This window comes from Calonectris borealis, chromosome 6 (assembly GCF_964195595.1).
Source record: "Calonectris borealis chromosome 6, bCalBor7.hap1.2, whole genome shotgun sequence".
Lineage (NCBI taxonomy): Eukaryota > Metazoa > Chordata > Aves > Procellariiformes > Procellariidae > Calonectris > Calonectris borealis.
Window position 1 is genome coordinate 31115795 of NC_134317.1, and position 25320 is coordinate 31141114.

A 25320-nucleotide genomic window follows, 5' to 3' on the forward strand; every position below is an offset into this window, starting at 1 on the left:
GTATTGTTTGAAGCACCTAGGAACTAGCAAAGGGCTGAAATTCTGTAATTGCAGCTCTTTCCGTGCCGTATCAACACTCTTTACATGGATTGGGATCTGTAAAAATGCAGTGTGCTTTGGTTACTCAGCAACCTACAGGTCTCTTCTTCCTGAAGACCTTGAGAAGTAACGGACTCTGGAGCCTGCCAGCCTGCTTCCAATAGTTACCTGTATTTGCACGAGGGAAGAATGCAGGCTAGTGCTAATAATGAGGCAGTATAGCAGTACTAGATACGGGAACACTGTGTTGAGGAGCTGTGTAGTGTCAGACTAGCATAGCCCACCAGCAGATTTCTCATATACTGACTTTTCTCAGTATTTGTGCATTTCCAGTGTTGCTCTAGTGAAATATTCCTGGTTTTTAGCAATGTAGTCCTTCTGAATGCTGGCCAGCTCTCACCCAGACTGCAAATAAATGTTAGCATTGCAGTGCTATCTAGTGGCTTGCACTGCACTGTGCACTGGTGTTAACAGAATGTGTATGCATGTCTGTTCTCAGGGAGCTGATGGTGTGGAATACTTATTAATTCCTGTAGATGACAGTACCTTGACCGACTTCTTAGAGAAAGAGGATGAAGATGTATAACGTCTCTCTGTTCTCAAAGCGTCTACGGCAATTGCTCTCAAGGGCTGCTGGAGAGAGGCCTATACTCAGATCTCTCTCCCTCCAACCCCAAGGCTGCTGGACTACTTACTGAAATGTAATAATTGTAATGAATGATGCTCGTTGTTCAACTACTCCAGGTAGTTTGGAATGATGACTTCGGTAAGCAAGGCATTTCTTGCTCTGTAGTTAGATTTGTCTGCTTTGTCTCTTAGCTCAAATGATGCCTTCTTCATATCTATGCAGCCAACCTTACAGCCAGAAAAACAAACTCAGTAATTTTGTGCCTTCTGCTCTCTACCTCACCAGACACGAGGGTTTGATTGGAGCAATTTACTTGAGAAGTGCAAATCACTAGATGGTCAGAGCTTTAGTTTGTACTAGTGGTGCAACTTTTCTCAACTGAGTGCTTTCCAGTACTCCTTTACCAGTTAGACAAGACTAGCTTCCGGTGTATGAAGAAGCCAAGATTTATAATGCTAAGAGACCTGCCTTGACTGCATGAGCAAAGGAGAATACTAGTGGGTTTGGGACACTGTGGGTAACTTATTAAATTCTGGCAATAGAACTGAAGGACTTGCCCCAAACCCAAATCCTTTTATAAGAAGATTTAGATAATCAAAATTGTGATGGACTCAAGTCATTGCCTGTTGGTGAGGGTGAGAGGATCCAGCTTCTTTCATCTACTTTCCGAGTTGCAATCCAGGAATATGAAGAGGCTGTGAAATTTTTTTGTTTATTTTTAAAAGTTTGATTGTATATATGTATTTTTTACGTCAGGAGCGTCCACTGATCCTGGAGAAGGCCTTAAATGCCACTTGTAAGGTCTCCCTTTTTTTAAGCCCTTAGAGGTTGGGAGATTGCTGAAGTTTTGACAGCTTTTCTTCACTTTTTTTCTCAGATACGTGGGAGTAAGCCCTATAGTTCCATCAAGGGTAGTCTGCCAGCCAGACTTCAGTCAGGACTCTGTATGTCTGAGCTATATTTGGTAGCTGTGTTACAGCTCAATGTTGTAATAGTTCTAATCAATCAAATAAAGTACTTTATTAAATTTTCATTAGCTTGTCTTGTCTTCCACAATCTTTTTATGTTATAGGAAGATAGAGATCCTTCTGGCAGTTGTGTGAAAGACTCATTTTCATTATTATGTCAAATATCTGTGCAAATCCTCATGCAGCGTGCAGAAGATTTCAAACTAATTCGTAAAAATATTTTATATTGTTTCTTGTAAGGTATCAAAATTAAATATAGTTTGCCTGCCTTTTAATACCAATATATAGCTTTTGAAGAGAACCAAAACATCACACGGAATAATATTGTTACCTGGTCAACTCCTCACTGACAGAAGCAACAGACAGAGGTTTACAGCCTGACTTTTGTTTGTATTGAAAATGCAGTATCTACTTATCCCACTGACAATTTGATTCTTCAAATATAGGACCTAATTAGCTTTGCTGGAGAGTCTGATGGGGAAGACTGGTACATGCCAGTAGTACTCTCCAGCTTCCTCCCCCAGAACATTTTCCAACTAACATTCTCTTTTGGTGGCACCTGCATCTGCATTTTACAGGCTGCAATTCCAAAACTTTGCAAAATGCATCAGATCCTGCCTATTGCCACTTAGGCTACCGTCAGAATCACTAAAACTGGGATCAAGGCATTGTGTCCTACCCAAGTTCTGTAAGTTAGGTATAGAGTTCAAGAACAAGAACTCTGCCACTTCAAAAGATGTGTTCTTGGAAAAACTTAAAAAGTATTATAGCTAAGCAGCAACCACACCCTATTTTGCAGTCCTCTGACTCTCTCCACAGTTCCTATGAAACTCAAGATTTAATTTATAATCTGAATATATATGGAAGACACCACCTAATGTGTTTACAGATAGTGATACCGTGGTGCATTTCAGTGCAATTACATCAGGTTTTCTAGATGTGAAATTTACTTGAATGAAGTGCTATAATCATCCTGAGTTCAGAGTTATCTGCTAACGGTTTTGGTAGACTACCAGATGCCCATACAGGCCAAGAGGAGGGTTGCAGGAGACACCACGCATCTGCTAAGAGAAGGTTAAGTTTGAATCAGTTTTTGGCTGCTGCCGATTCTGTGATGCAAGCATGCAAGTTAAAGAAAATTACTGTGAATTAATTCCTGTGGGATTTGCATTAAAAGTATTTTATCCTGATTTCATGCTGTTTCTGGACAATTACCCCATCTATGCATTAATTTTGTGTCTCCTGAATTCTGTGTATGTACTAAGGTAGTAGCATTTTAATGTCTTCTACAGCAATACAGAACTGTTGGATTTGGAGGGATCACTTCTACAGTCGTTTCCTTTACTTGGGAAAGAAGAAATTTCTTCCCACTTCCTGTTCCTCGGCTTACTGAGAGGTCTTCATGGTATTGATAAGAATGATGGCCTTTATATAGCCTCAGTAGCTTCAGATAATACTGGAGTCATCTCTTTGCACTTAAATGTAAGTGGAACAAGACGTATGCACTTATGCGGTAAAGACATTGCTTGATGAGCCAGTTTTATTAACTTAAAGGATGGTGCCAAAATCTTTACAAATTTGCAATGGAAGTATTTTCATTTTGTTTAAATAGTCTTCTGGTGTGCACATAATCCAGCTATGGTAAGGTATGCAACTGGGAGATTTTTTTTCTTAAAAAAAAAAAAACAACAAAAAACCTAACTTAAAAAATAAAACCCAAGCATTATCAGTGGTGAAAAGGCTACTTGTTCAGTTTTAGTAATCGTGTAATTAAGAACCATAGTTACAGAAACTGTTTTTAAAAGAAGGTAGCAAAGGCACATTAAATTAATTTACAGCTTTGTTAAGGAGTTGAGTTTTAACCTTCCAAAGCTTTTTAAAATGAGAGTCCCTCTATTAAAAAGCCTTAAAGGTGTGCATTAATGGTAGATTGTGCTATTGAATACTAGTACCAAATACCTGACTTGTGTTCTGTACTTGCATATGAGTGGCGTCTTAATAAAACTGTTAATGCAAATGGGTGATCCACACCCTTTCATTAACTCTTATCAGGAGATTTATTAGCTAACATATCAGTGACTTGTACCTACATGATTCGACACAACTGCAGTGGGGTAGAATTGCTGTGTAAGCTTAAAACTGGAGATAAGTCAGGTTCCTACATTTTACCCAAACCAATCCTCGAGTATTATGGTTATCAAATATATCTAATAAGAGTATGTAGTAACAGTAAATTTATTCAAGTGCAGCCCAGTAATTGAGTAAATCAGCTTTCTGTAGCCCAAACCAAGCATTTATTTATCTGACAGATGACAAAGTATATCCCAAACTTTGAAAGAACATACAGTACAATCATTCTGTATGAAACCAATTCAGAGCATCTTCATTAAGCTTGCCTTTGGATAGCTCTGTGCTAGATAAAATGAAACTCTTGACTGAATTCTCTCACTCCTTATTTTTTCCCTATGCCACCTGGAGGGGATCTCTGTCTTTCTCAGACACAATTATGTGGATTTTGTTCTGTAGGTGGATAGCTAGCATGTCACGCAGCTCTGACAAGAAGCCTCGCTCAGTGTTACTGTGCTCACACAGAATAACACTTATTCCATTGGCAACTGCATCCAGAACGTCATGGTGGGACATCTCTCCTGCCATTTTGAGAAAGAAATGCCATGTAGATCACTAACAGTACAGTTTAGGTAACCAGTTCTTTGCAATGTATGCAGAATCCTAGCTAAAAGCTGGGAAGACGAAACAGGGGATATAGCCTATAAGGGGGAATGCAACACCATCTGCTCAGTATACGAACGTGGAACACTCCTACTCTGGTGTCCCTTGATGGACTTTCAGCTGATATCCCATGTACACAACTGAGACAAAACCACAGAAATTCCTTGCCCTCTTTGAATAGGGGTAGATTCTGCCACTCTGGGCAGGAAATAAGAGTGTGCAGAGTGGTTTGGAATTGGACTGTCTGGATGTCATGTGGGTTGCTGTGATGGAGGACAGCAATTGGGAAGTCTTGCGAAGAAGTTGTCCAAGGGTCAGCTCTGCAGGGCTGTATATAAGGGGGAGATGGGACATGCCTTGCCAAAGAACTTGCTCGAATTAAGTACTACAGAATGCATGGCAGCCTTCACGTTGTTGAGCAAGCTGTAAGGAGTAGCTGTCCCACTGTCAGAAAAGGGGTAAGTGTCCCTTTGGTCAGATACGCTATGGGGTTCCTTTGGAAGATTCTGTAGACTATGTTATACTCTATTTTCCATTAGGGAATTCTGTAGGGAACTGAGGAAATACCTTGTATCTTGCCAAAGAAGAAACACACTGAAGGTTGCAACAGACTGCCATCAACACTGATTTTGTGTTGAAATAATGCGTGTATAGCAATGTTTTAATTAAAATAATCTTCACTGTGCCACACAGCCATCCGATCCACAATATCTCTACTTTAATGTTATTCTTCTATCATTCCAATAACTAACTGATTGTTTCTCAATTATAACAGGTAACTCTGGCCCAATCTTTCAACAACCAGTCAACTCTTCTTTTTTCCTTGTTCTTTTTCTAGTGACTATTTTTATAAAGATAACGAAACAGCAACACAATCTTTTACCTGTGAGATAGAGGTCGGCTTCCATGCCCTTCAGGACGCTGCTCCCAGAACCAGCACACAGGGCAGCTTTCTTCACTGGCGATTCTGCATGATACAAGGTGCCACAGTTAAACTCCTCAGTATTGCTATTAATTGTTTCACAATAACTACTACCTTGATTTTAGGGTCAATGTAAATTTGTTGGAGGAAGAGACACATCTGTCAGTTTGAAAGACTCATGGGCCTATAACATCTCTGATAATACAGCAAAATCCTCTGTGTACCAAATAGATGTGTAGATTTTTTCAAGGGGTAGGTAGGAAAGTTTGCAGAAAACTACAGCATGGAGGCTGGCTGCTGGCTAGTTCTCTCCTAGTGAGGTGTTATTTAGTTAGGTTTCTGAACCCTTTAATAGGCTGCTACTCTTTCTAGGACTCTCATGTTCCACCATCATTAGTTTTCCAACTAATGATGCCACTAAGGCAGCATTTTGCCTCTGAGATATACTGGGTTCTAACTTCTGGCTCTCAGAAGGCCAATCTCCATGCAAGCTGAGAGCCGCTCCATGCCATTGAAAATTTGCCCGTGTGCTATGATTGCTGATTTCAAGCTATTACATATGTGGTAGTGACAAGAAATTTAATTCTCCATATATATTACATTCACTAGGGAGAGAGGACACACGACACAGAGAGGAGTTTTCAAATTCTATTAAGGTTTTACAGTATGTTGCCATGTAATTACTGTTGATTTAAGTGGAGTCACACCACTACAATCCCACACCATAATGAGAGGCTTCAAAATAGTCGGCTTTTTTTAGTGCAATTGATAGTATAAAAGGCTTCTAACAAGACTTCTGTCTCATAATTTACAAAGAGTTCTCAACAAATTTGCTCTCAAAAATTTTAATAGCTGTGCTTCTTGGAGATTAGGATAGGGAACTGGGATAAGAGGACGCTTGCTCCACGTTTTGCTAGTGACCCACTGTTTGGGCTAGGATGGTTCACCTTCTTTGCCACTATTTCTCTTTCATCAAAACATGGATGGTTACATGTTCATAAGGATACCATAAAGCATCTTACTATTTTAAGGTGCTTTCAAATTTAACATTCAGTCACAAAAGGGAGTGTACAATGAAATGGTACATATTTGCGTCTGATATCCTGGGGGTGGAAAAATCTTAAGTCATTATACAAATTATGAAAAGGGATGTCTTGTATTCGACCTGTACTGTCCCTTCTTCACAGTGACAACCAGCATAATACAGAACTTCCAATTAAAAATACAGATGAGATTCTTTTTGCATAATTGTATCATGTAAATTCTAAAATGCTGGGTTTTGTCTTTAACAGTGCTTCGTACTACTTGGAAGTAAACCCAAGGCAGCAGTATTTCACACACTCATGCACACACTCACACTCTTTGTCTTCCTGGAATTCTACTTGCAGGCCTGTTTACCTAGTGTCTTGCCCATTCCCACGGCTAAGCGGACGTGGGGTAATTTTAGGTGGCTTTTGATACGCTCAATTAAGTCTGACAAGGAGACTGGCTCGCTCAGTGTGCACAGACGTCCCATTCCAGTATGGGGAAGAAGAGGCTGAAAAGAAATTAAAATTACTGTGAGAAAGCGGACTCCAGAAGTTCGCATTGCTTTCTGTACTGTACAAAGATGAGTATATTGAGCATTCAGGAATGCCTCTGAACTTCATGAAAAAATACATATGTGACGTTCTCAAATGTAACATACTAACTACAGTAGCTATTGGAACTGGTTTAAGAATTAGTACAGGCCACACAGCTATTTTCATTGTTTTGGAAAATGTGCGTGGCTTCAAATCCCTACAGGCCAGTATTTCAGAGCACTGATGGGGTAGCATAGGAAACCTTTGATGCTACCGACTCCTGGATTTCAGTGTTTAGGGCACTCAGCTCACACAAGTAATATATTCACTGGAAGTAATAACGTAATTTTGTTACCTTTTGTAATAAGAGAATCTCGGTCTTGTGATAAAGAAGGCTGTTCTGGGACAGTAATGCCACCACCTCCAACAGTGCTTTCTGAGAGCAGTTCAAACTGACTCGTGTTTGCTCCTCACCTTCAACCCTGAGGAAAGATATGCTTGGTGCTTGCTAAGAAACTACATAAAATTTCAGCATCATTATTAACATAAAACAAAGCTATTCTATCCCAGTGGCTATTCTACCACAAAAAAAGGAAAAAAGGCGGCATTGTAATAGCCTAGCCCAGTCTAGTCTACTCTCTTGGAAGAAACAGATATGGGAATTTAATTCAACTGTCCTCATCAAATTTCCTGTTAATACTCTTCTTTACCACCTCTAATCTATGTGATGCTACACTGAGTTGCTGTTACCATTTAGTATAACATAGATTGATCAGAAATGGATAATTATTCCTTAAGTTTCTAGATCTGTTGCTGAAAAAAATAGCAGCAATGCACAGAGGAACAAAGTGATTACAACAGTAAAATACAATTCCAGCAACTTATTGTTTCAAATAACATTAGAGAGTGAAGCAAATACCTGGCAGGGAGAGTAGCGAGACAGGAGATCTCTTGGATGTCTTTGATTTTGGACAGGACCGTGTCCAGATGCTCAGTGTTGTCTGCACAGAATTCTACCCGGTGAGTGCCCTTAGCTGGATAGCTTGGCGCAGTTGATGGATGCAGTGGGACGGAAGTACAGGCACCTGAGAAAACAGTACAAAATTGCTGTTTTATAAAGTTGGATAAGTATCCTAATACTGATTTAGCACATACCCTAAAGAGATGCAACAAAAAGATGCAAATTTTGCACTTGAATCCATTTTCCCTGATCAGAACTGAGGACTTCTTGCCTTGTTGTCTCCATTAGGCACAGTTTATTTTAAGTGCAAAGGAGTTGATGGATATATATTATTTGTCATTCTTAATACCATGCATTTTCTAATCCTAAGAATTATACAAAACCAAAATAGTTTCTGGTTTGTAAATCAGCCTGGAAAAGACATAGCTGTTTCCATTTATGAGCCACAATACAGGATAAAAATCTAAAAGAATTTCAGATACCCTAAGTCCTTTGCAAACAATGAGATCTTGTACTTTATAAATTAAAGGTGGTGATTTAAAATCAGTGGTCTAAACTTTGCACCCAAGATGGGCAATAAATATGCTGCACGAGTTCCAGCTACATCCAATAGTACAGTCATGTGTCTGAAGATGTCCTCTAGTGTTTGTATCTGGTATACCTCACCAAGATAAATTCCCTAAAATATGTTTAGGGTATTTAGAAGTATTAGAAGAATACTGGGGGAAAAAAAAAAGAAAAAAAAAGTCCTCAAATCATACCTGTAAAAGCTGGAAGAAAGGAAAATGAGGGAAGGTCCCCACATAAAATAGCATATACTGATGAGTAATTTTAACCTTTTTTTTTGTTTAACAGCATCTCACCAAGTCCTTTTGTTAGCCAGTCGTTGACTCCGTGAGGTATGGCATCGTACGCCGTATGCGGAGAGTAAATCCCGATTCTGTGCTCCAGGGCTCGGACCACCAGCCGTTCCTTCCAGGTCTTCCACGTTACTCTCTTGAGTGGTGTGAATATAGGAGGGTGGTAAGAAAGAATAAGGTCTGCCTTCTTCTGCACTGCCTCTTCCATCACCTCCTCAGTGAGATCGTTAGTGAGGAAAAGGGTGTTCACAGTGTGGGGAGGACTTGGTTCCACCAGCAACCCCACATTGTCCCAGCTTTCAGCCAGAGACAGGGATGCAAAGTCATTCAGGGCACAAACGAGCTCCCTGAGATTCATGAGGGAGCGTGAGGGCAGGCAGCCCCAGGCACGGATGCAGCGGAGAGGCCGGCGAACCAGCTGTGTGCCAGGCAGCAGCATGCAGCTATCTGTAGAGGGGGTACAAAAAGGCAGGAATAAGCCTAGGTAATTCACTGGCCGAAACAGCAGTCAAGAGTGTTCAGGCTGCGAATGCCGCCCCACTGACAGAGGGGAGCGCGGCCCGGCCTCCCCCCAGCAGCCACCGCATTCGGAGGCGCGCCGCCCTGTAACGGGGCGCCGGCGGCGGGCACACCCTCCCTGCCTCCGGGGCTCTCACGGTGAGACACCATAAACGACCCTGTAGAGTCGTGCAAGAAACGTACGGAACTTACACTTCATCCATCCTCACGCACTAAAACCGACCCGCGGAATCCAACCGGAGAAGCGTTTGCTTCTCGAGCGGCGAGCAAGCGGGACCGGGACGGGCGGCCTTGGGGCACCGCCAGCGGCCTCCGCCCTGTCCGCCGGGAACGGCCCCCAGCCGCCGCGGGGCCCCGCACTCACCTCATGCCGCAGCAGGGCCAGAGCCGCGGGGCGGAGCCTGCGCCCGGCCCCGCCGCTTCCGCCGCGCTAGCGGGGCTTGGGGACGGCCTTTCGGCGCCGTGCCGGGCGTGAGCTGCGGCGAGGGCGGTCCAGCCCCTTCTTGCCCGCCTGAGGGGAGCCGGGGAGCCGCTTCCCGGCCGCGGGCGCTGGGTTTGGGTCCAGCCTCGGCAGGTTTGTGCGAGGCCTCCGTGTGGCCGGGCGAGGGTGAAGGCGCCGAGGCGGTGGGAGCACGGGGCAGCGGGGCCGTGCCGCCTGACAGAGTCGCTCGCCGGGCCGCGCCCTGCAGCGATGGGGACGGCGGGCGAGCGGAGTCCACGCGTCCTGTGCGTGGATTTTCGGTGGAAGTACCTCAAACCGGCAGAAAAGGAGCGATAGCCCCAAGCTGTCGTTGGTCAGATAGGAGCCGAGGGCGGGTGGGTTGCCGTGAGCGCGGACGGCCCTTGGGATGGTTCTTTTGCCCCCACGCCCTTTCTCTAAGCTATTTTGTTCTACTCCTTTCTATGCTGTGTAGTTGTATAATGCAAGTAAAACATCCACGGAGTCACTTGAATGGCATTGTAAAACTGTGTGGTGTAAAAGCATACAACCACACAAATATTTTAAAATCAAAAAGAATTGGGTATTGGTGGGAAAAAAACAACAAATTTCATATGTTTTCTTTGCAGGAAATCGCTGTATATAAATCTACCTCAGCTTTCTGATAAGCAGAGATGGTGAGAACAATAGCACTTTATATATTCATTCTTTCTGAAATGGTCATCTCTTGGAAAGTGAATAGCTGCTCTGCATCTCAAAGGATTACACATTTTACTCTGATGCTGTGAAGAATTTGTAATGAAAAATTTAGGTTTTCATTTCAGACATTTAACAAGGTATTGTGAAAAGGAATATAGGTCAGTTTACATCAGTCTAAAATATAATTAGACTTTCAATTTTAATCCTACTTTAGCTAATATTTGGTAATTTTGGTTTCTTTTACCACGGAAGCATTATTCAAGTTGCAAGCACATAGCCCTGCTTGAGTGTATGTAACCTTCTTTTGCAGGCTTTTAAAAGTTTAGCAAATCGGGAAATAGTTTTCCTGTATACTTATCCCCAGTATAGCCCCACAGTAATCGTTTTTGCATAGTTTAGCACTTTCCATGTGAGTACCGTGATATATTGGGCCTATAGACATACATTTGCTTAGGTGGCTGGGTAACTGCCATTTTAAATTTTATGAAGGTTATTTATAAATTCTGAAGGAAAGTGGGTAATTTTGTAGATTTGCTTGTTTGTCAAGGCAGTTTATATACATTGCCATTCAGAACTAGCCTTATTGCTCAAAGGGCTGCAGGCAAGTAACACGCATCAGTTGTTTCTCTGGTTGTGAACCAGTGAGCTATGTGCACCACACTATCATCTGAAATAGATAAAACCTTGATTCTTCAACTTTGCAGTTAAGTGACTGAGTAGGTCCAGTTTGCAAGTGAATAATGTATCTCTGGAGTGTGACAGCATGAAACAGACCTTCTGCATTACCACGGCGAACTTGATTTGTCCTGAAACTAAATGAAACTAAGTGCTTTCTGGTGATTTCACTGGAAATGTGGAAGTTGTGTGACAGTAGCTTTGCCTATGGCCAAATATTGAAACAGTGGTTATATGCAGTGGGAACTTGCTTATGTTCTTGGTGGGAGTGGGAAATAAAACTGAGTCTGTTAGTATTTCATTGTTGATTTAATTATTATTTTCTGCCTCTTGCTCAGGCTGTCACGCTGCATACTGATGTAGGAGATATTAAAATTGAATTGTTCTGTGAGCGTACACCAAAGACTTGCGAAGTAAGTCAAGTAACAGGAGTGGGATTGCCTAATGTTGAAACAAAGCAGTAGAAATAGTGAAGACTGTAGGGGAGGTGAAGTGGCTTTTGCAATTCATCTTTTCATGTAATGGAATACTAACATTTTAAGCTGGTACAGTGCCTATTCCACTTGTGGAACTTGTGTACTATATCCTTGTGCACTGTGCCACACTGCCTAGAGCTTTGGTACCTGTTTCTCAACAGATAAGGGCCGCTTCTCTCCAAGTTCTATCATCTCCCAAAGTGTCCTTTGCCCTTTGTCCTTTGCACGTGGCTTGGGATTCCCAAATTTCCCTGGGTTTGCTCATGCTCACACAGATTTCATTTTAATTTAAAAGAGTGAGAATCACTCCCAGTTTGTCAGAGGTCCCACGTTTTCCTTTCTGCAATAAACATAAGCTTAAATTGAAATAATTTACTTTTTAACTAACAAAGCTGAGGCATGAAGTTACTGATTACAAAACCGCATTTACAAAATAAAAATGTTTAATGGAAGCGATACTTCTGAGCATGTCTCAGGCTTCTTGTTTGTTCCTGAGGTCAGACAACCTTGTGCTGTAAGCTTTATTTAAAATCCTTTGTATCTGTGAGAGTGTCAAAGGAGCATATTAACTATAATTTGTTTATGACTATTCTGTGGCAGTACTCTGTGGAATCCACATGGTCACAATGCAAAACAGAGGCAAAAGGGCTAGTCTTGGTCCTGCCAATGCTGTCATTTTAGTAAGAGGATCTATTTCCGAATTGTTTGTTAATATGGTTTGTTTCATTTCCTTAGAATTTCCTGGCTCTTTGTGCTAGTAACTACTACAATGGCTGCGTATTTCACCGGAATATAAAGGGCTTCATGGTTCAGACAGGGGATCCATTAGGTAAATTCTTCTGTCAGGGTCTCTCTAGAAAAATGTGCCAAAAAAAAAATTAAGAAATATAAAGAAATTATAAGTATGAATATTAAAACAAAAATGTAAATAAAGTAAAAATAAAATACAAGAATTGTTGTATTGTCGATAGAGGTTTTTATGATGAGATTAGTTTTCTGTGGTGAGCTTGCAGAAGAGCAGCTGTTACTCTAGTTCTAAATAATCATGCAGTAGTAAAGCATTCTACAAACTTTAGTTTTGTCAGCTGTTTCCACTAAATGTGATGGTTCTGCTGGCTTACCAGCTGTTGCTACTGTGGTTTCTCTGGTTTCTGCCTGAAAGGCTACACTGCCTCTAAAGCATTTGGGGAAAATGTCCCAGACAGTGTCAACTGTTTGGGAGAAAATCTGATTCAACTATGTTCAACTGTGTCAGTATGTTTGTACTCATACTGAATTTAATTTGAGGGTATGTCAGTGTTTTGTTTGGCTACTTAATAGGTGTTCCTTATACAGAGTTATGTCTGCTCAGTATCAAGACATGAGAACCCGATCCCTGCCTCAAATGAATTACAGTCTATGTAGGGTCTTTGTTATAAAATGTTATAGCAGTACATCATTTCTGGATTTTTTCAGTCTGAAAATCCATTAATCTATTGTGGTGCTTCTTTGTCAGGCACTGGGAAAGGAGGTAACAGCATCTGGGGCAAGAAGTTTGAAGATGAATTCAGTGAATACCTAAAGGTATTTCTGTGCTCTCAATACACAGTTATGTTTTCATGTGAATTTTCTTTACAGGTTGGAGAACGATCAGCATTGTGCTGTACTGTATTAAATACCTCTTTTGTAATTGTGAAGCAAAGTATAATCCTGCAATAAAGGGAATGAAAACTTATTATTAAAATACTAACAGGCATTTCTGTACTTGGCAAGTTAGGTTTGAGGGTTTTTATCACTGAGAACAGAAGTAGAAAGAATTTGTAGCGAAGTATTTTTCATGCACTGAAGGCAAAGAAGTAATTTTTCATTGTAAGAGCAATTTTGAGGAGGTGATTATGGACTGTGATGGAATATATTAGCAACCAAGATTTGTTCTTAATAACGGTATTGAGGCAGAGTACTAAGTCACAGCGCACTTTGTACAGGTTAAAGTCCTGCTTTCACAGATGTGTATTCATGTTGAGTTTTTTCCCCTCTTTCAGCACAGTGTCCGTGGGGTAGTTTCAATGGCAAACAATGGTCCGAATACCAACGGATCGCAGTTCTTCATCACTTACGGCAAGCAACCGCACCTAGACATGAAGTACACTGTCTTTGGGAAGTGAGTGATCCAACTGCATGCTTCCTTATCATAGCGTGTGAAGGACACGTGCAATGCATATTTAGAAGCTTCTAGTTCTAAAACTCTTTAAAATATTGAATGTGTATGTGTAAATGTATCCTCTTGCACTGTCACCAGAATTAGTTGCTGCAAAATGCTGCTTCATTTTTTTTAGTAGTAGGGAATTCAGTGGAGATAGGCATATTAAAAATTACTTCAAGAATGGAGCTTTTTTTTGTTTCTTCTCTTTTTTTTTTAACCCCACTAGTTACTCCAGCTTGCCTTTTCATCCATGCCCAAAAGGATGCAGCCTCATTTTAAGCAAACTCCAGAACAACTGGATGCACAGTTGTAGGGTCTACTGAGAAGCAAGAATCTGATTTGGGACTGGCGCTGGGGATGGGTGTGCTACTGACATAGTCATGCTGCTGTTCCCGTGGAACTTCCTGTTGGTCAGATAAAACTCACGGAACTGACAGTTTGTAAAATCAGATGAGATTGTTTAAGATACATCATTATTTTAAAACATTCTTACGTGGATAGACACTACTGATAATATATCATCCTTAAAGCAAATGTTTAATTTTTGAGTCTTTCAGATACTGCTTTTTCTATCTTAAAATCATGGTAATGTCTTTTCTTTTGCTTGTGGTTAAAAAGTCTCTAGTGTACAAGTGAATCTGCTGAGAAAAAGTTGCCTTTATTAAGTGGAGTTAAATATTCAAAGGAAACTATTGAAATGTGAAAATACTATTTTCTACAACTTGTATTGTTTATAGGCATCTAAGTATAGGTGTTCCTTTAGTTTCTGAGTTTGTTTAGAAGTGTGATTGAAAGTTGTTTTTTTTTTTTTAAGACATCTTTCTTAGAAAAGAGAAAAGAGTAGAGGCTCTGACAGATGAACTTTGCCAGATTTTCTGTTTAAGATACTCCTGCCCCAGTTGCAGAATCAGCAAAACAGCATATGCAGTCCCTGCTGGCCCAGAATTCAGCATCCTAGATTCAAAGAGTTGATGAATGTCACTGAATTGAACTGTGAACAGCACAACGTGTTTTCTGCCAAGTCCATTACTGGGGAATAAACTGGCAAGATTTACCAGAGCTAGTTATTTAAACAAAAAAGTAAGAGGTTTATTAGAAGAATCTCTCTTGCCACTTCTTCAGCCTGAACAGGAAATCTGAAAGCCAAAACGTATTTGTGCCATTAGATTTACACAGTTACTAATGATTCTGTCCAATCTCGTCTTTGAGTCAGAAGGTTAGAAATTATAATCTCACATTTGGAAGTTGATTTTCCAGCCATAGGATTTCAGTAATCCACAGTGAAGTTCAGTATGGCCGGTATCTTGCTGCTACTTAAACCTATACTATGATCGGTCAGCCCTGTCTGCCAGAAAGTGCGGCCAGGGTCTTTATACAGCTATGGTTGGTATAAAATATGATACTGTCAGGTCAGTAGAATTGATTTGTACTTTTTATCAGAATCTGTCATGGATGCTTAATATTTCCTTTCAAAATACATTATATGCCATATATAATGTTTTGGCTGTCTTACTTGTTTCATTTGCTTGCAAAGTCCTTGCCCTATGATACTTAACTGTAAAGTGCTTTGATAAATCGTTAGAAGGAGATTCTTAGCACTTCTGCTTTTCTTCCAGAGTTATTGATGGCTTGGAGACCCTGGATGAGCTAGAGAAGCTGCCTGTGAATGAGAAAACCTACCGACCTCTTAACGATGTTCGCATTAAAGATATTACAATTCATGCCAACCCTTTTGCTCTGTAGCCACAGAGTGCCTCGACATGTTCTTTAGAGATTGGTCAGATCAACTGCTGGATTGTGGCGTTTAAAGTGTTGTTAGAAAGGGTTACTTGAGCTGGATCATACCTTTGCTCATTGAATGCAGGATTTTCAGGAATTGTGACATTGTTTGGGAGTTGTTACAGTGGAGTCTTGTGCTTTACAAGCCAGTTTTCCCAGAGTATCTTCCAGGATTTTGATTTTTAAACATTGCATTTTATACTTGTAAAATAAGAAAATACTTTTAAAAATATATTTTTTTTGCAAATCTTTGTTTTCTGCCTTATCTTTCGTAGTGATACTATGTTGAAACAATGTCCTTTGCAACAATTTCATACTACCAGTTTTCTGAAACTTTCCCATGTAAATTCTAACCTTCCTTACTTTACTGGTTTTTAGAAAATTGAGTAAGATATGCAATTTTTTCGCCTAGGTGAGAGCAGTGTCATAGATAGATGAAACTTTTCTTTCCTAGAGGATTAAAGACCGTGTTTAGAGGAGCGCTTGCTCTTGTACTGCTGTGGTGGAATGATAACCTCTTCAGCCTCCCCAAAAGGTAGATCGGAAACAATCTCTTCTGCCTCTGGTACAACACTTTTGGTATAAAAGAGTAAGTGTTTGTGTCTTTACATAGCTGTTGATCGAAACTAGGTAACCATGGATTTACTGTAACTTGTTTTTCATCACTTTATTGCACAAACAGTAGGGAGTAAACACAACAAAAAGTAATGACAAAAAGACTGTGGTCAGACTTATAACCAAGAATATCCTGATACACCCAAAATAATAAAAAATGCTGTGGCCAAGATGATGTTGAACAAATAAGAGAGACAGCTTTTGTTTCGTTTCTGGAGGATACATTAAATTTAGATCCTTTCTTCATTATCTAAAGGTGTGAATTGAAAGGAGAGTGATCTTATGGGACAGGATTACATCCTAACTTTTAAAAATTGTATTATGTCTGTTTTCCTGTTTGTGGCACTGAACTTCTCCCAGGTTCTCCCTGAGAACCTGGAATACAGCAGGAAAAATAATGGTGGGGTTGGTCCCATCCACTTGTTGAAGAGAAAGCAAGACAGAAGAGTAGGAAGCAGCCCAGCTGTGGAAGTGTGTGATTTTGTGGGCGGTTGCTGAGTACAGCATATGTGCAGTTTAGTTCTTGCACACAGTCAGCTGTTGTGTCACCAGCTGTTTGGACTTTTGTGACATGTATAATCCTTTAAATAGCAAAAATGTCACAGACAGTACTGTTCTCGACTTGTGCTTTATAAACTCCTATGTTTACTTCCATCGGTCTGGTCCTTCATCGCAAACACTATGGCCACAAGGTGAGTTCTGTGGAAATAAATCTACCCATGCAAAGAAACATATGTACATTAACACAACAGTTGTGCATTATGACTGTGATGGAGGGTCTCATCATGTATATTCTAGATTGTCGCTGACCTTTGCTGGCATTTTGGTGTTAGAGGTATGTCATGCTGGGAACAGTAGTCTAAGCTGGAGCAAAGGACAAACAGAAAATAATGGTGCGTTATCTATGGACAGTGACGAACTTGCATATGTAATGTACATATTGTATGTTGATCACAAGGTCAGTTGGGAAAATAAAAAAAATAATACAAAGAGTAAGGAGGGTTATTTATCAGGGTTGGAAGTGTTTCAGAAGGTTTAGTCCTTCCCAGAATAGAAAAAGCATTGGGTTTTAGGGAACCGATGTGTATAGGCTGTTGTAGTGTTTCAGGACTGTTTTATCCTTAGATGCTCTTTTTCCACATAAATTAGATTGCACATGAGATGTTTGACTGCTTATTAGGGGTTTTGGAGAACCAAATTTCAGGCGTGATGCTTGGTTAGCTCTGCTGAGGTGACGACTGATAGATCATGGCTGGCAGGCTTGAAAGCTCCTTCTGGGAGCGGTGGTGGCTGAAGGGCTGCAGCAAGGCACGGGGTGGCGAGAGGAGTGGCTGTGACTTAAACTGCCACGTGTACTGTAGTAGTGAGCAGCAGAGGAAGCAAGGGTTAGTTTTGTGGAAGGGATTTTTTTTTTTTTTCATTCTGTGAGTATCGAAGACTGATCTGTACACTTACTTGAAGAATTGCATTTAGTTTCTTTGTTTTACAGTGGGTATTTATGTTCTGTCCAGATTCAAAAACATGACTAAAGGCTAGTAAAAGATATCACCAGACATCAGAAAAAAAAAAAAAAGGCATTCAACTATTTGGAAATATTTTTAATGCCAATGATTTACAAAGACATCTTTAATTTGTTAGTCATAGGTGGTCCTTTAAACTTCTGTTGATTTAAAGCTGACTGGGTAGATGCTTTGAGAGCCTCTAACAATTTGTCTAGGGAAGTACAGAGACAAGTAATAGGCTTTATCACCAAGGGTGAAAAAAAAGATGATTTAGCAATTCAGAATCTCTTGAAGAAAAAGCAATCTTCTGGCAGTCATTCTTAAATGAGGGTTAGAATTTTTTTTTTTTCTTCAGTATAATGTTCCTTGTCTTCCGAAGTTCTTGGCAAGAAATGGTTGAAGGTTTTGCATAGTTGGTTTACTTAAGTAGAACTACTTTAACTGAATTACCCCATGAGGCATACGGGGTTACCATAAAATGTGGTGACCGTGTGAAACGCAGCTGCATCAGTCCGAGTAGCAGAACCGGGGGAGTACAGGGCTTTATCATGCAGTGAGGTGAGGAGACGGCACCGCTCTCGGGAGCGGTACCAGCAGCCGGGGCGCTGCGGGACGGCGATGCCCGCTCAGTGCCCAGCCCCGCCGAGGGCTGAGGGCGGTACCCAGGGCGGCCGCAGGAAAGCGGCCAGTATCCTTAAACGCTCTCGGAAAGGCAGACCGACTTGCAGGGCCACCTGGCCGCGGGGCACGCTGCACCGGTGGCCTGTTCCTGCGCAGAAGAGACGCGGGGACAGCCCCGCAGGCCGGCAGCCGCGGGAGCTCCCGCAGGCTGCGGGGCGCGGGCGGGGGAGCGGGGGAGCTGGGTGTCGCGCGGCGGCCCGGCCCCGCCCCCCCGCTTTCTGACGCCGCGGGTGTGCCGCCGTGACGCGCCGCCGCACTCCAGAAAGTTCCTGGCAACGCCATTTTGTAGCGGGCGGCCGGTCGAGGGTCGGCGGTTGCAGCGTTGAGCCCAGCCGTGGCGAGAGTAGAGCGGCGGCTCCCGGAGAGAGCGGCGGCACTCCCGAGCCGCGGAGGTGGGGGCGATGGGAGGGGCGCTGCGTGCTCGTTGCGGCCCCGTGCCGCCGGGCGGCGGGGGAGAGCTGAAGGACAGCCTTAGGCGCTGGGCCGGGCCGGCCGGGCCGCCGCCGAGGGGAAGGCGGGGCGGAGGGAAGGGCGCCGCTGTGGTGCGGGGGAAGGAGGTTGTTTCCTGCCGGGGGGGGGGGGGGGGGGAGGGCGGCCGGTGGTTCTGCTCGTCCCCGGCGGGGAGGGCGGCCGGGGCGCCCCCGTGCCCCCGCCTCCGTGCGGCCGCCATGTTCTCTGCCCGCGCCTTGTTTCGTGCGGAAAGAAAATGGCTTCGGTCTCGTTAGCGGGGGAGGCTGGAGCCCTTTCCCGTGCCCCTACTCGGGGTCGAGAACGGCGCCTCTTGCCGGAGCAGGGGTTTGGTGGGACGCGGGCCCTGGGCCGCCGGGGGTGGGCCCGGGCCCAGGCCCGGCCCGGCGCCTTGGTGTTAGCGCGGCGGTGTGCGGGGGGGCGCGGGGTGCCTCCCCCGCTCCCTTGGGAAGGGAAATGGCCGCGCGCCGCCCAGCCGCAGTGTCCCGGCACCGTGAACGCCCGCGTCCCCCTGTGTAGCATCGCCGTTGCTGCGCAGCCCGGACGTGCCGGCCTGAGAAGCAGCTTGTGAGCTAGAATCGATTTACAATCGGAAATTGAAATAAAAGACGTGTAGTGAGTTATTGTTTATCTTTTCGAGCTAAATAACTAGGAGATAACCTAAGTTTTGTCGTCATTTTGACTTAGCATTAGGATCCGCGAATCTATAGAAAGAAGCATGGTAAAAGTTTTTGACAGGTTACTTGGAGTCTTTAAAAGCACGCTGGGCAATATTCATATGCCCTTTTTAAGTACACGGAAGCCTTTGTTTTTCCTAGCATATGCAACCATTGGGTGCCTGAGCAACTTTGCAGAAATAACATGCACAGTATGTGTTTAGTGTCTGAGCCACGGTACTTTTAAAATTCTTCTGCAAGAAGTAGGTTATGGGTTTATGTTCCCCTATCAAAAATGGTTCATTTGAAAAAGCTCTTGAATTAAAAAATAACGTGGAAGAAAGAGCAGAGAAAAAATGAAAATGGGGTAGTTGAGGAAAAATCCAATCTTCATTATAGTGTTAATTTGATAATTAATGGCTTTGACAATGAATTGTTTGTCTATGGGATGTAGTTCACAGAGCAAAATATCTTTGTTACAGATGCGGCATTCCAGGGGAGCTAATTATCCTGACTGGGATAAAAAAGAAAGTCCGGATCATAGAAGATGTGACAGTGCTAATAAGAGAAAGAGGAGATCATTAAGTGGTGCACAGGAGAATGTGCACTGCAAACGTGATCTTTCTAAATTTCCTGACAGGTAAGTAACTTTTTGATTTCTGATATCAGCAAGCGTATATTTTAAGATTTTATTATTCTCATTAGGTCATCTCATAATATATTCATTTTTGAGTTGGAGGTATTTCAAGAGAGATGTCTTACAGCTTAAAACAAAAAGCTGTCTTGGTAGGGATACTAGAATTATTTTAATTAAGTTTATTTGATCCTTTGTTTGTAGTACCTGTTCAGAAACCAAATCTGTAAATGAAAGAGACCATCATGAACGGCGCTATGTTGAAGAATACAGGAACGAGTACAATCAAGGATGTGACACTGGGCATCACAGTAGCAAATCATCGGGTCATAGTGGGACGAGTAGTTACAAAAGGAAATACAAGACACATCACACTACCTGTCATCATCATCATTCACAGGTGGTGTGACCAATTTTAATTTAGGATTTTTTTATTTTAAGAAGATAGATTCTCAGCTGGGCAGGCAGTAGCAATTGACTGTGGGGGTTTGGGGAATTCTGTCAAAAATATTAATAGTTCATTCCTTTAGCTAATATTAGTAGATTATTATTTTTGCTAGGATTTTATTTCCTTCAGTGAAAATGTATAGCTTGTAGGTATGCTTGTGATACCACAGAACATAGTGTTGCTATTCATTCATTGGATATATTTGAGTAGATATTGAATAATAACCATCAATTGGAGTACTTGAAACACAGGCATCACTTTCATGCCTTCAGAATTTTTATTATGACAAGCATTTATTTCAGCCCTACTCAAAAATGCAAGCACAAGCTTTTAAACTTGCTTTTGACTAAGTATCACTGAAATAGCAAGGAGATAATGTCAGATTTTTATATTTTTAAAAATTTATTTAGTAAGATGTTTTAAGTATCGCTGAAAAATCTGTAGAATCAGATATGTATGATGTCTGCCCACTAGCAGGGCAGTTTTTCTGATCTTTGTTATATATTTAACTCTTAAAAAAGCTGAAGATAGGATTTGTAATTTAAGATCTTCAGCTGAGGCAGCCTAAAGTAAATGTATATGTTATTTACGATTTAAAAAAAAATAAATTCTTATCAAATATTCAGACCGGTGATTTAATCTCGATTACTTAAGATGGGTATTTTAATTTGGCCACAAGGCTATTTTTTTAATATATATATATATATATATGATAATTATTAAATCCTTTTGCTTAAGAAAAAAAATATGGGCACTGAAATCGTAAAGTAAAATTCAGTGAACCAATCTTTTAAAAGAAAAACAATTGTGTTGTAATTTTTTGTTGCCTTGCCACTTTGAGTATCTCATCTGAAAATCTGTTCCTTGCCATGTTTTTCTCCTGTAACATAAACTATGTGCCCTGTGAATTTCCGGGGACTGAATTTGAAATTCCTCCTGCCAACCGTTTGTGGCCTGGCGTGTATCTGAATGCCTGAATATCTCCCTGCTGAATGAATTTCGTATTCTGACCTGAATTCACTCGGGTTTATTGATTGGCTGGACGATCTTGGTGCCGTTCCAGAAGAGTCATCGAAGGAAAAGATCCAGGAGTGTAGAGGATGATGAGGAGGGTCACCTGATCTGTCAGAGTGGAGACGTACTAAGTGCAAGATGTATAGAATATTTTTCAAAATTTATTAACTTTTCAGATAGAATAAGTTCTTTTAGCATAAGATGTGAGGGGGCTTTGGAAGTCTTTTCTTTCTGTCTTGACTTTTTTGTTTGGGGGTGGGGATTGTTATTCTTTTTCTGTAGAACTTAAATACATTTCTTTTTTCTTTTTCCCTTTTTTTCCCCCCAAAACCAGTAAATGAAGTTAATGATGAACCTACTAGAATGAGATCCCTGTAAATGTGCCTTCATGAGAGTTGTCCAGTAACATCTCTCAAACTAGATATTTACAATTTAAAGAAGCACAGTCTAGAATAATTTTCAGTGATAGTACTTAGTCTTCTTGTTTATTTGTTTTATTTTTGTTTGCTTGGTTTTTTTAATAGCTCAGTAACTTCACAGCTTTTGTGACTGAGAGGTCTTTTCTTTATAGATGAGATCGTTGCTACTTTGGGTGAAGGTGCTTTTGGAAAGGTAGTGGAATGCATCGATCACAAAGCGTAAGTCTTTTTAATTAAAAATACATGTAATTTTTCTCACTGATACTGTCACGGTGTGGTTCGTGAAGTGCTTTCTGATTGTATCAGGTTTTGTCTTTACTTCCTCGTATGCTGCTCTGTGTATTTCTGTACGGCTGCTGCAGTTCCCAAACTTAAATTTATGTTCGTACATCATGCTAAAACCAGCACCTAGACGTGAGGGATGTGCGGGTGGACGAGGCAATGGGTGCGTCTTCTGCAAGCACACCCCAGCCTGGTAGAGGTCAAGGGCTGATGGGGGGAGGGGGCCTAGAGAGTGTGGGGTGAAGCTGCACCCCCCCACATTGGGCAGGCCTGGGGCCTGTACCACCCCACGTCTGTATAATGAGCAAGACCTCAGTGACATTTTTACTACTTGAACGACTGAAGGTGGCTTGTCATTTTTGACTGACGGTCGTGTTAGGCTGTGAGATGTGGAAGTTTCTCCAATATGTAGTTTCTCCCAGCATACATAAACACAAAGGGGAGGTAAATGGGACTTTTAACTTGTAAGAACAATACCGATATATAAGGTATATCGAGTATGTTTTCAAAATTCAAAGATTAAATTTTAGTTGTGTTTGTGCATAAATGAACCTGGATTATATTAAGTCAAGTCAGCATGTACTTAAAAAAAGACCTTTTCTGATAAGGGTCCCGTTATAAACAATGTATATAGTGATAATTACTGAATATTCTTAGTTAAATTTACTCATTGTTCTAACCACTGTTAAAAACCTGTCTTTTCAGGGAAGGCAGACATGTTGCTGTGAAAATAGTGAAAAATGTTGATAGGTACTCTGAAGCAGCTCATGCAGAAATACAAGTACTGGAACATTTAAATGCGTCGGATCCCAGCAGCACATAGTAAGTATACAAAGCCGACTGTACTTCCTTTTGGTTTAAAGATTTCTGTGACGTTGCTTTCTGTAACGTATGATGTATGTATCTGAGCGTTATACAACTTCCTGTTGCAATTCATGTATTTTCCTGCTTTTGCAGTCGCTGTGTCCAGATGTTCGAATGGTTTGAGTACCATGGACATGTCTGCATTGTTTTTGAGCTGCTGGGGCTCAGCACCTATGACTTCATTAAAGAGAATGGCTTTCTGCCGTTTAGGCTGGACCATATTAGACAGATGGCATATCAGATCTGCCAATCTGTGAACTGTAAGTATGTTTCTTTTTTGCTTTATTGTTAAATTTTCTTCGCGGAATTTGCTAACTGTATTTTTTTATCTTGCAGTTTTGCATTTGAACAAGTTGACACATACAGATCTGAAACCAGAAAATATTGTATTTGTGACGTCTGACTATGTAGAAGAGTATAATCCCAAACTGGTAAGTGCTGTCCTCTTCCCCACCTCCCCCTCAGCCATCCTCTGAGTTTATTTGGTCACTTGCATCCCATTGTGTTTCACTTCAGAAATGCGATGAACGCACACTAAAAAATCCAGACATCAAAGTTGTGGACTTTGGGAGCGCAACATATGATGATGAGTATCATAGCACTTTGGTGTCTACAAGACATTACAGAGCTCCTGAAGTTATCCTAGGTCAGTAGAAGTCTGTTAGGCTGATCTTTCGCCTAAGATTTTTTGTATGCTATTGGATAGCGCTACAGCAGTGTTGTGTATCTTGGTTGAGCTGCTGAACTGTTTGCAGTCTGGTATAAACATGAACTTTCTGAATCTTTTCACAGCACTGGGGTGGTCACAACCATGTGATGTTTGGAGCATAGGCTGTATTCTCATAGAGTACTACCTTGGATTCACAGTATTTCCGGTAGGTAACTATGAACCTCAAAATGCAGCACGTATAATGCTCCCCAACTGGGTGAAAATATGCTAGAGAGAGGGGACCGCGCAAGAAGTTAAGCTGCATTTCTCTGTCATGCTGAGTTGAAAAGAACAGAAGATGGAGGCACAAAGGAACTTTCTCAGCAGCACATTTCTACAAGTTGCTTTCAGTAACCATTTTGGCAGCAGCTTGATAGGAAGGATCATCCTGTTAACATTTGTAATTTACAAGCCACACTCATCATCAGCAAGTACTACTCAAATACCCGAATTCTGTCATCTTGACAGTATTGCTGAAACTTGAAATTTATGAATAAAGGAAAAAAAAGAAGTAAGGCAGAGTCAAGGGGCAGAAACTCCAGTAGATTGTAACTTATTTCAGGAAACAGATGACTACAGCCTCTCTTTTTTTCCCTTAATCTGAAACTGATTATTGGTTGCAGGGTACAGTCAAAAATGAAGTACGGTTAGCGTATGGTTCTTGATAGCTTTGTCTAACAATGAACAAAAAATGTCTCTTGATTTCCCTCCAGACCCATGACAGCAAAGAACACCTGGCCATGATGGAGAGAATACTGGGACCTTTGCCAAATCACATGATAAAGAAAACGAGGTAATTACATTTTTCCATATCTGGACTGCTACAGTTTAGTTTAGTTTAAATATTTTCAGATTTGGTTTAATAGTAATTTTTAAAAAAAAAGTTTAATAAACTCCAGTTCATCCTTTTGCTCTATTCAAAAAGTTGGCCACTCTTGTGGAATAGTCCCAGATCGGTTCCCAAGCTGTGAACAAACATGCTGATAAACTTCTAGTGAAGAGACAAAACAGAATCTTTGAATAACAAAACTGTGGTCTGTTTGTTTAAGGAAACGCAAATATTTCCGTCATGACCAGCTGGATTGGGATGAACACAGTTCTGCTGGTAGATACGTCTCAAGGCGCTGTAAGCCACTGAAGGTAGGAGGACAGAGGGAGAACGCTTTTGCGGAGAAGAGCTTTAAGTGCAATTGTAAGATTACAAAAACATGTTTTGTTCTTTTTTTTCATGAAGGAATTCATGACCTGCCACAATCCTGACCACGAGAACCTCTTTGACCTCATTCAAAAGATGTTGGAGTATGACCCAGCCAAGCGCATTACTCTTGAAGAAGCACTGAAACATCCTTTCTTCTTCCCACTGAAATGGGAAAAAAGGGCGCTGTCTCCTATAGCTGAGCAGGCTGACGCAGATGTCAGTCCACCAAAGAAACATAAGAGATGTTAAATATTTATTGTGTACAGTTATTTTGTAAATGCCCTATTTTGTATTACGACTTTTTGGGATACTGAAGTTTCATCCAGCTGCTGGCATAAAACTTATTTAAGAAAAACCTACTGATTGCCTTTCCTCAGTAAATAAAAATCTC

General features: G+C 41.4%; 4 protein-coding genes across 23 annotated transcripts in view; 3 read left to right on the forward strand and 1 right to left on the reverse strand.

The window, feature by feature from the left end:
• The window catches only part of LOC142083689 (hyccin 2), a 79111-nt gene extending 77411 nt beyond the window's left edge, over nt 1-1700 (forward strand). For both annotated transcript variants that reach the window (XM_075153483.1, XM_075153486.1), the window contains one exon: nt 539-1700. In XM_075153483.1, coding sequence (XP_075009584.1) covers nt 539-625 — 87 coding nt within the window. In that variant the 3' untranslated portion in view covers nt 626-1700. The remainder of the gene's footprint in view (nt 1-538) is intronic.
• Nucleotides 1-9644, reverse strand: part of NIF3L1 (NGG1 interacting factor 3 like 1) — a 23942-nt gene extending 14298 nt beyond the window's left edge. For 3 of the 14 annotated variants that reach the window (XR_012674146.1, XR_012674147.1, XM_075153558.1), the window contains exons 1-6: nt 9373-9543; nt 8674-9117; nt 7769-7934; nt 7205-7331; nt 6686-6824; nt 5249-5332 (exon numbers count right to left, since the gene is read on the reverse strand). Coding sequence is in view for 12 of the 14 variants with exons in the window: in XM_075153558.1 (XP_075009659.1) it covers nt 5249-5332; nt 6686-6824; nt 7205-7331; nt 7769-7934; nt 8674-9117; nt 9373-9388 (976 nt within the window). In the remaining 2 variants the exon portion in view is untranslated. Of the gene's footprint in view, nt 1-831; nt 895-3141; nt 4284-5248; nt 5333-6685; nt 6825-7204; nt 7332-7768; nt 7935-8673; nt 9118-9372 lie in introns of those variants that run through there. The other 11 variants (XM_075153559.1, XM_075153555.1, XM_075153556.1 and 8 more) reach the window with 8 other exon arrangements.
• On the forward strand, nt 9633-15686 carry PPIL3 (peptidylprolyl isomerase like 3). Of its 4 annotated transcripts, XR_012674148.1 has the most exons (9): nt 9633-9763; nt 10258-10305; nt 11341-11415; nt 12214-12307; nt 12974-13041; nt 13500-13618; nt 13896-14070; nt 14475-14740; nt 15277-15363. XR_012674148.1 is itself a non-coding variant. In XM_075153561.1 (7 exons), exons 2-7 carry the CDS (start codon nt 10303-10305, stop codon nt 15401-15403), a joined length of 486 nt encoding a protein of 161 aa, XP_075009662.1. In that variant the 5' UTR covers nt 9633-9763; nt 10258-10302; the 3' UTR covers nt 15404-15686. The 4 variants fall into 4 exon arrangements, 3 of the variants coding, with proteins under 3 accessions (XP_075009662.1, XP_075009664.1, XP_075009665.1); XM_075153561.1 differs by lacking the exons at nt 13896-14070; nt 14475-14740 and having other exon boundaries at nt 15277-15686; XM_075153563.1 differs by lacking the exons at nt 14475-14740; nt 15277-15363 and having other exon boundaries at nt 13896-14450.
• Nucleotides 15687-18462: 2776 nt separating this feature from the next.
• On the forward strand, nt 18463-25284 carry CLK1 (CDC like kinase 1). Of its 3 annotated transcripts, none has more exons than XM_075153509.1 (13): nt 18463-18629; nt 19844-20001; nt 20200-20395; nt 21507-21597; nt 22029-22095; nt 22864-22980; nt 23116-23282; nt 23359-23453; nt 23539-23668; nt 23815-23897; nt 24445-24524; nt 24781-24871; nt 24966-25284. In XM_075153509.1, exons 2-13 carry the CDS (start codon nt 19844-19846, stop codon nt 25176-25178), a joined length of 1488 nt encoding a protein of 495 aa, XP_075009610.1. In that variant the 5' UTR covers nt 18463-18629; the 3' UTR covers nt 25179-25284. The 3 variants fall into 3 exon arrangements, with proteins under 3 accessions (XP_075009610.1, XP_075009612.1, XP_075009611.1); XM_075153510.1 differs by lacking the exon at nt 18463-18629 and adding an exon at nt 19153-19320; XM_075153511.1 differs by lacking the exon at nt 21507-21597 and having other exon boundaries at nt 18482-18629.
• The last annotated feature ends 36 nt before the right edge of the window (nt 25285-25320 follow it).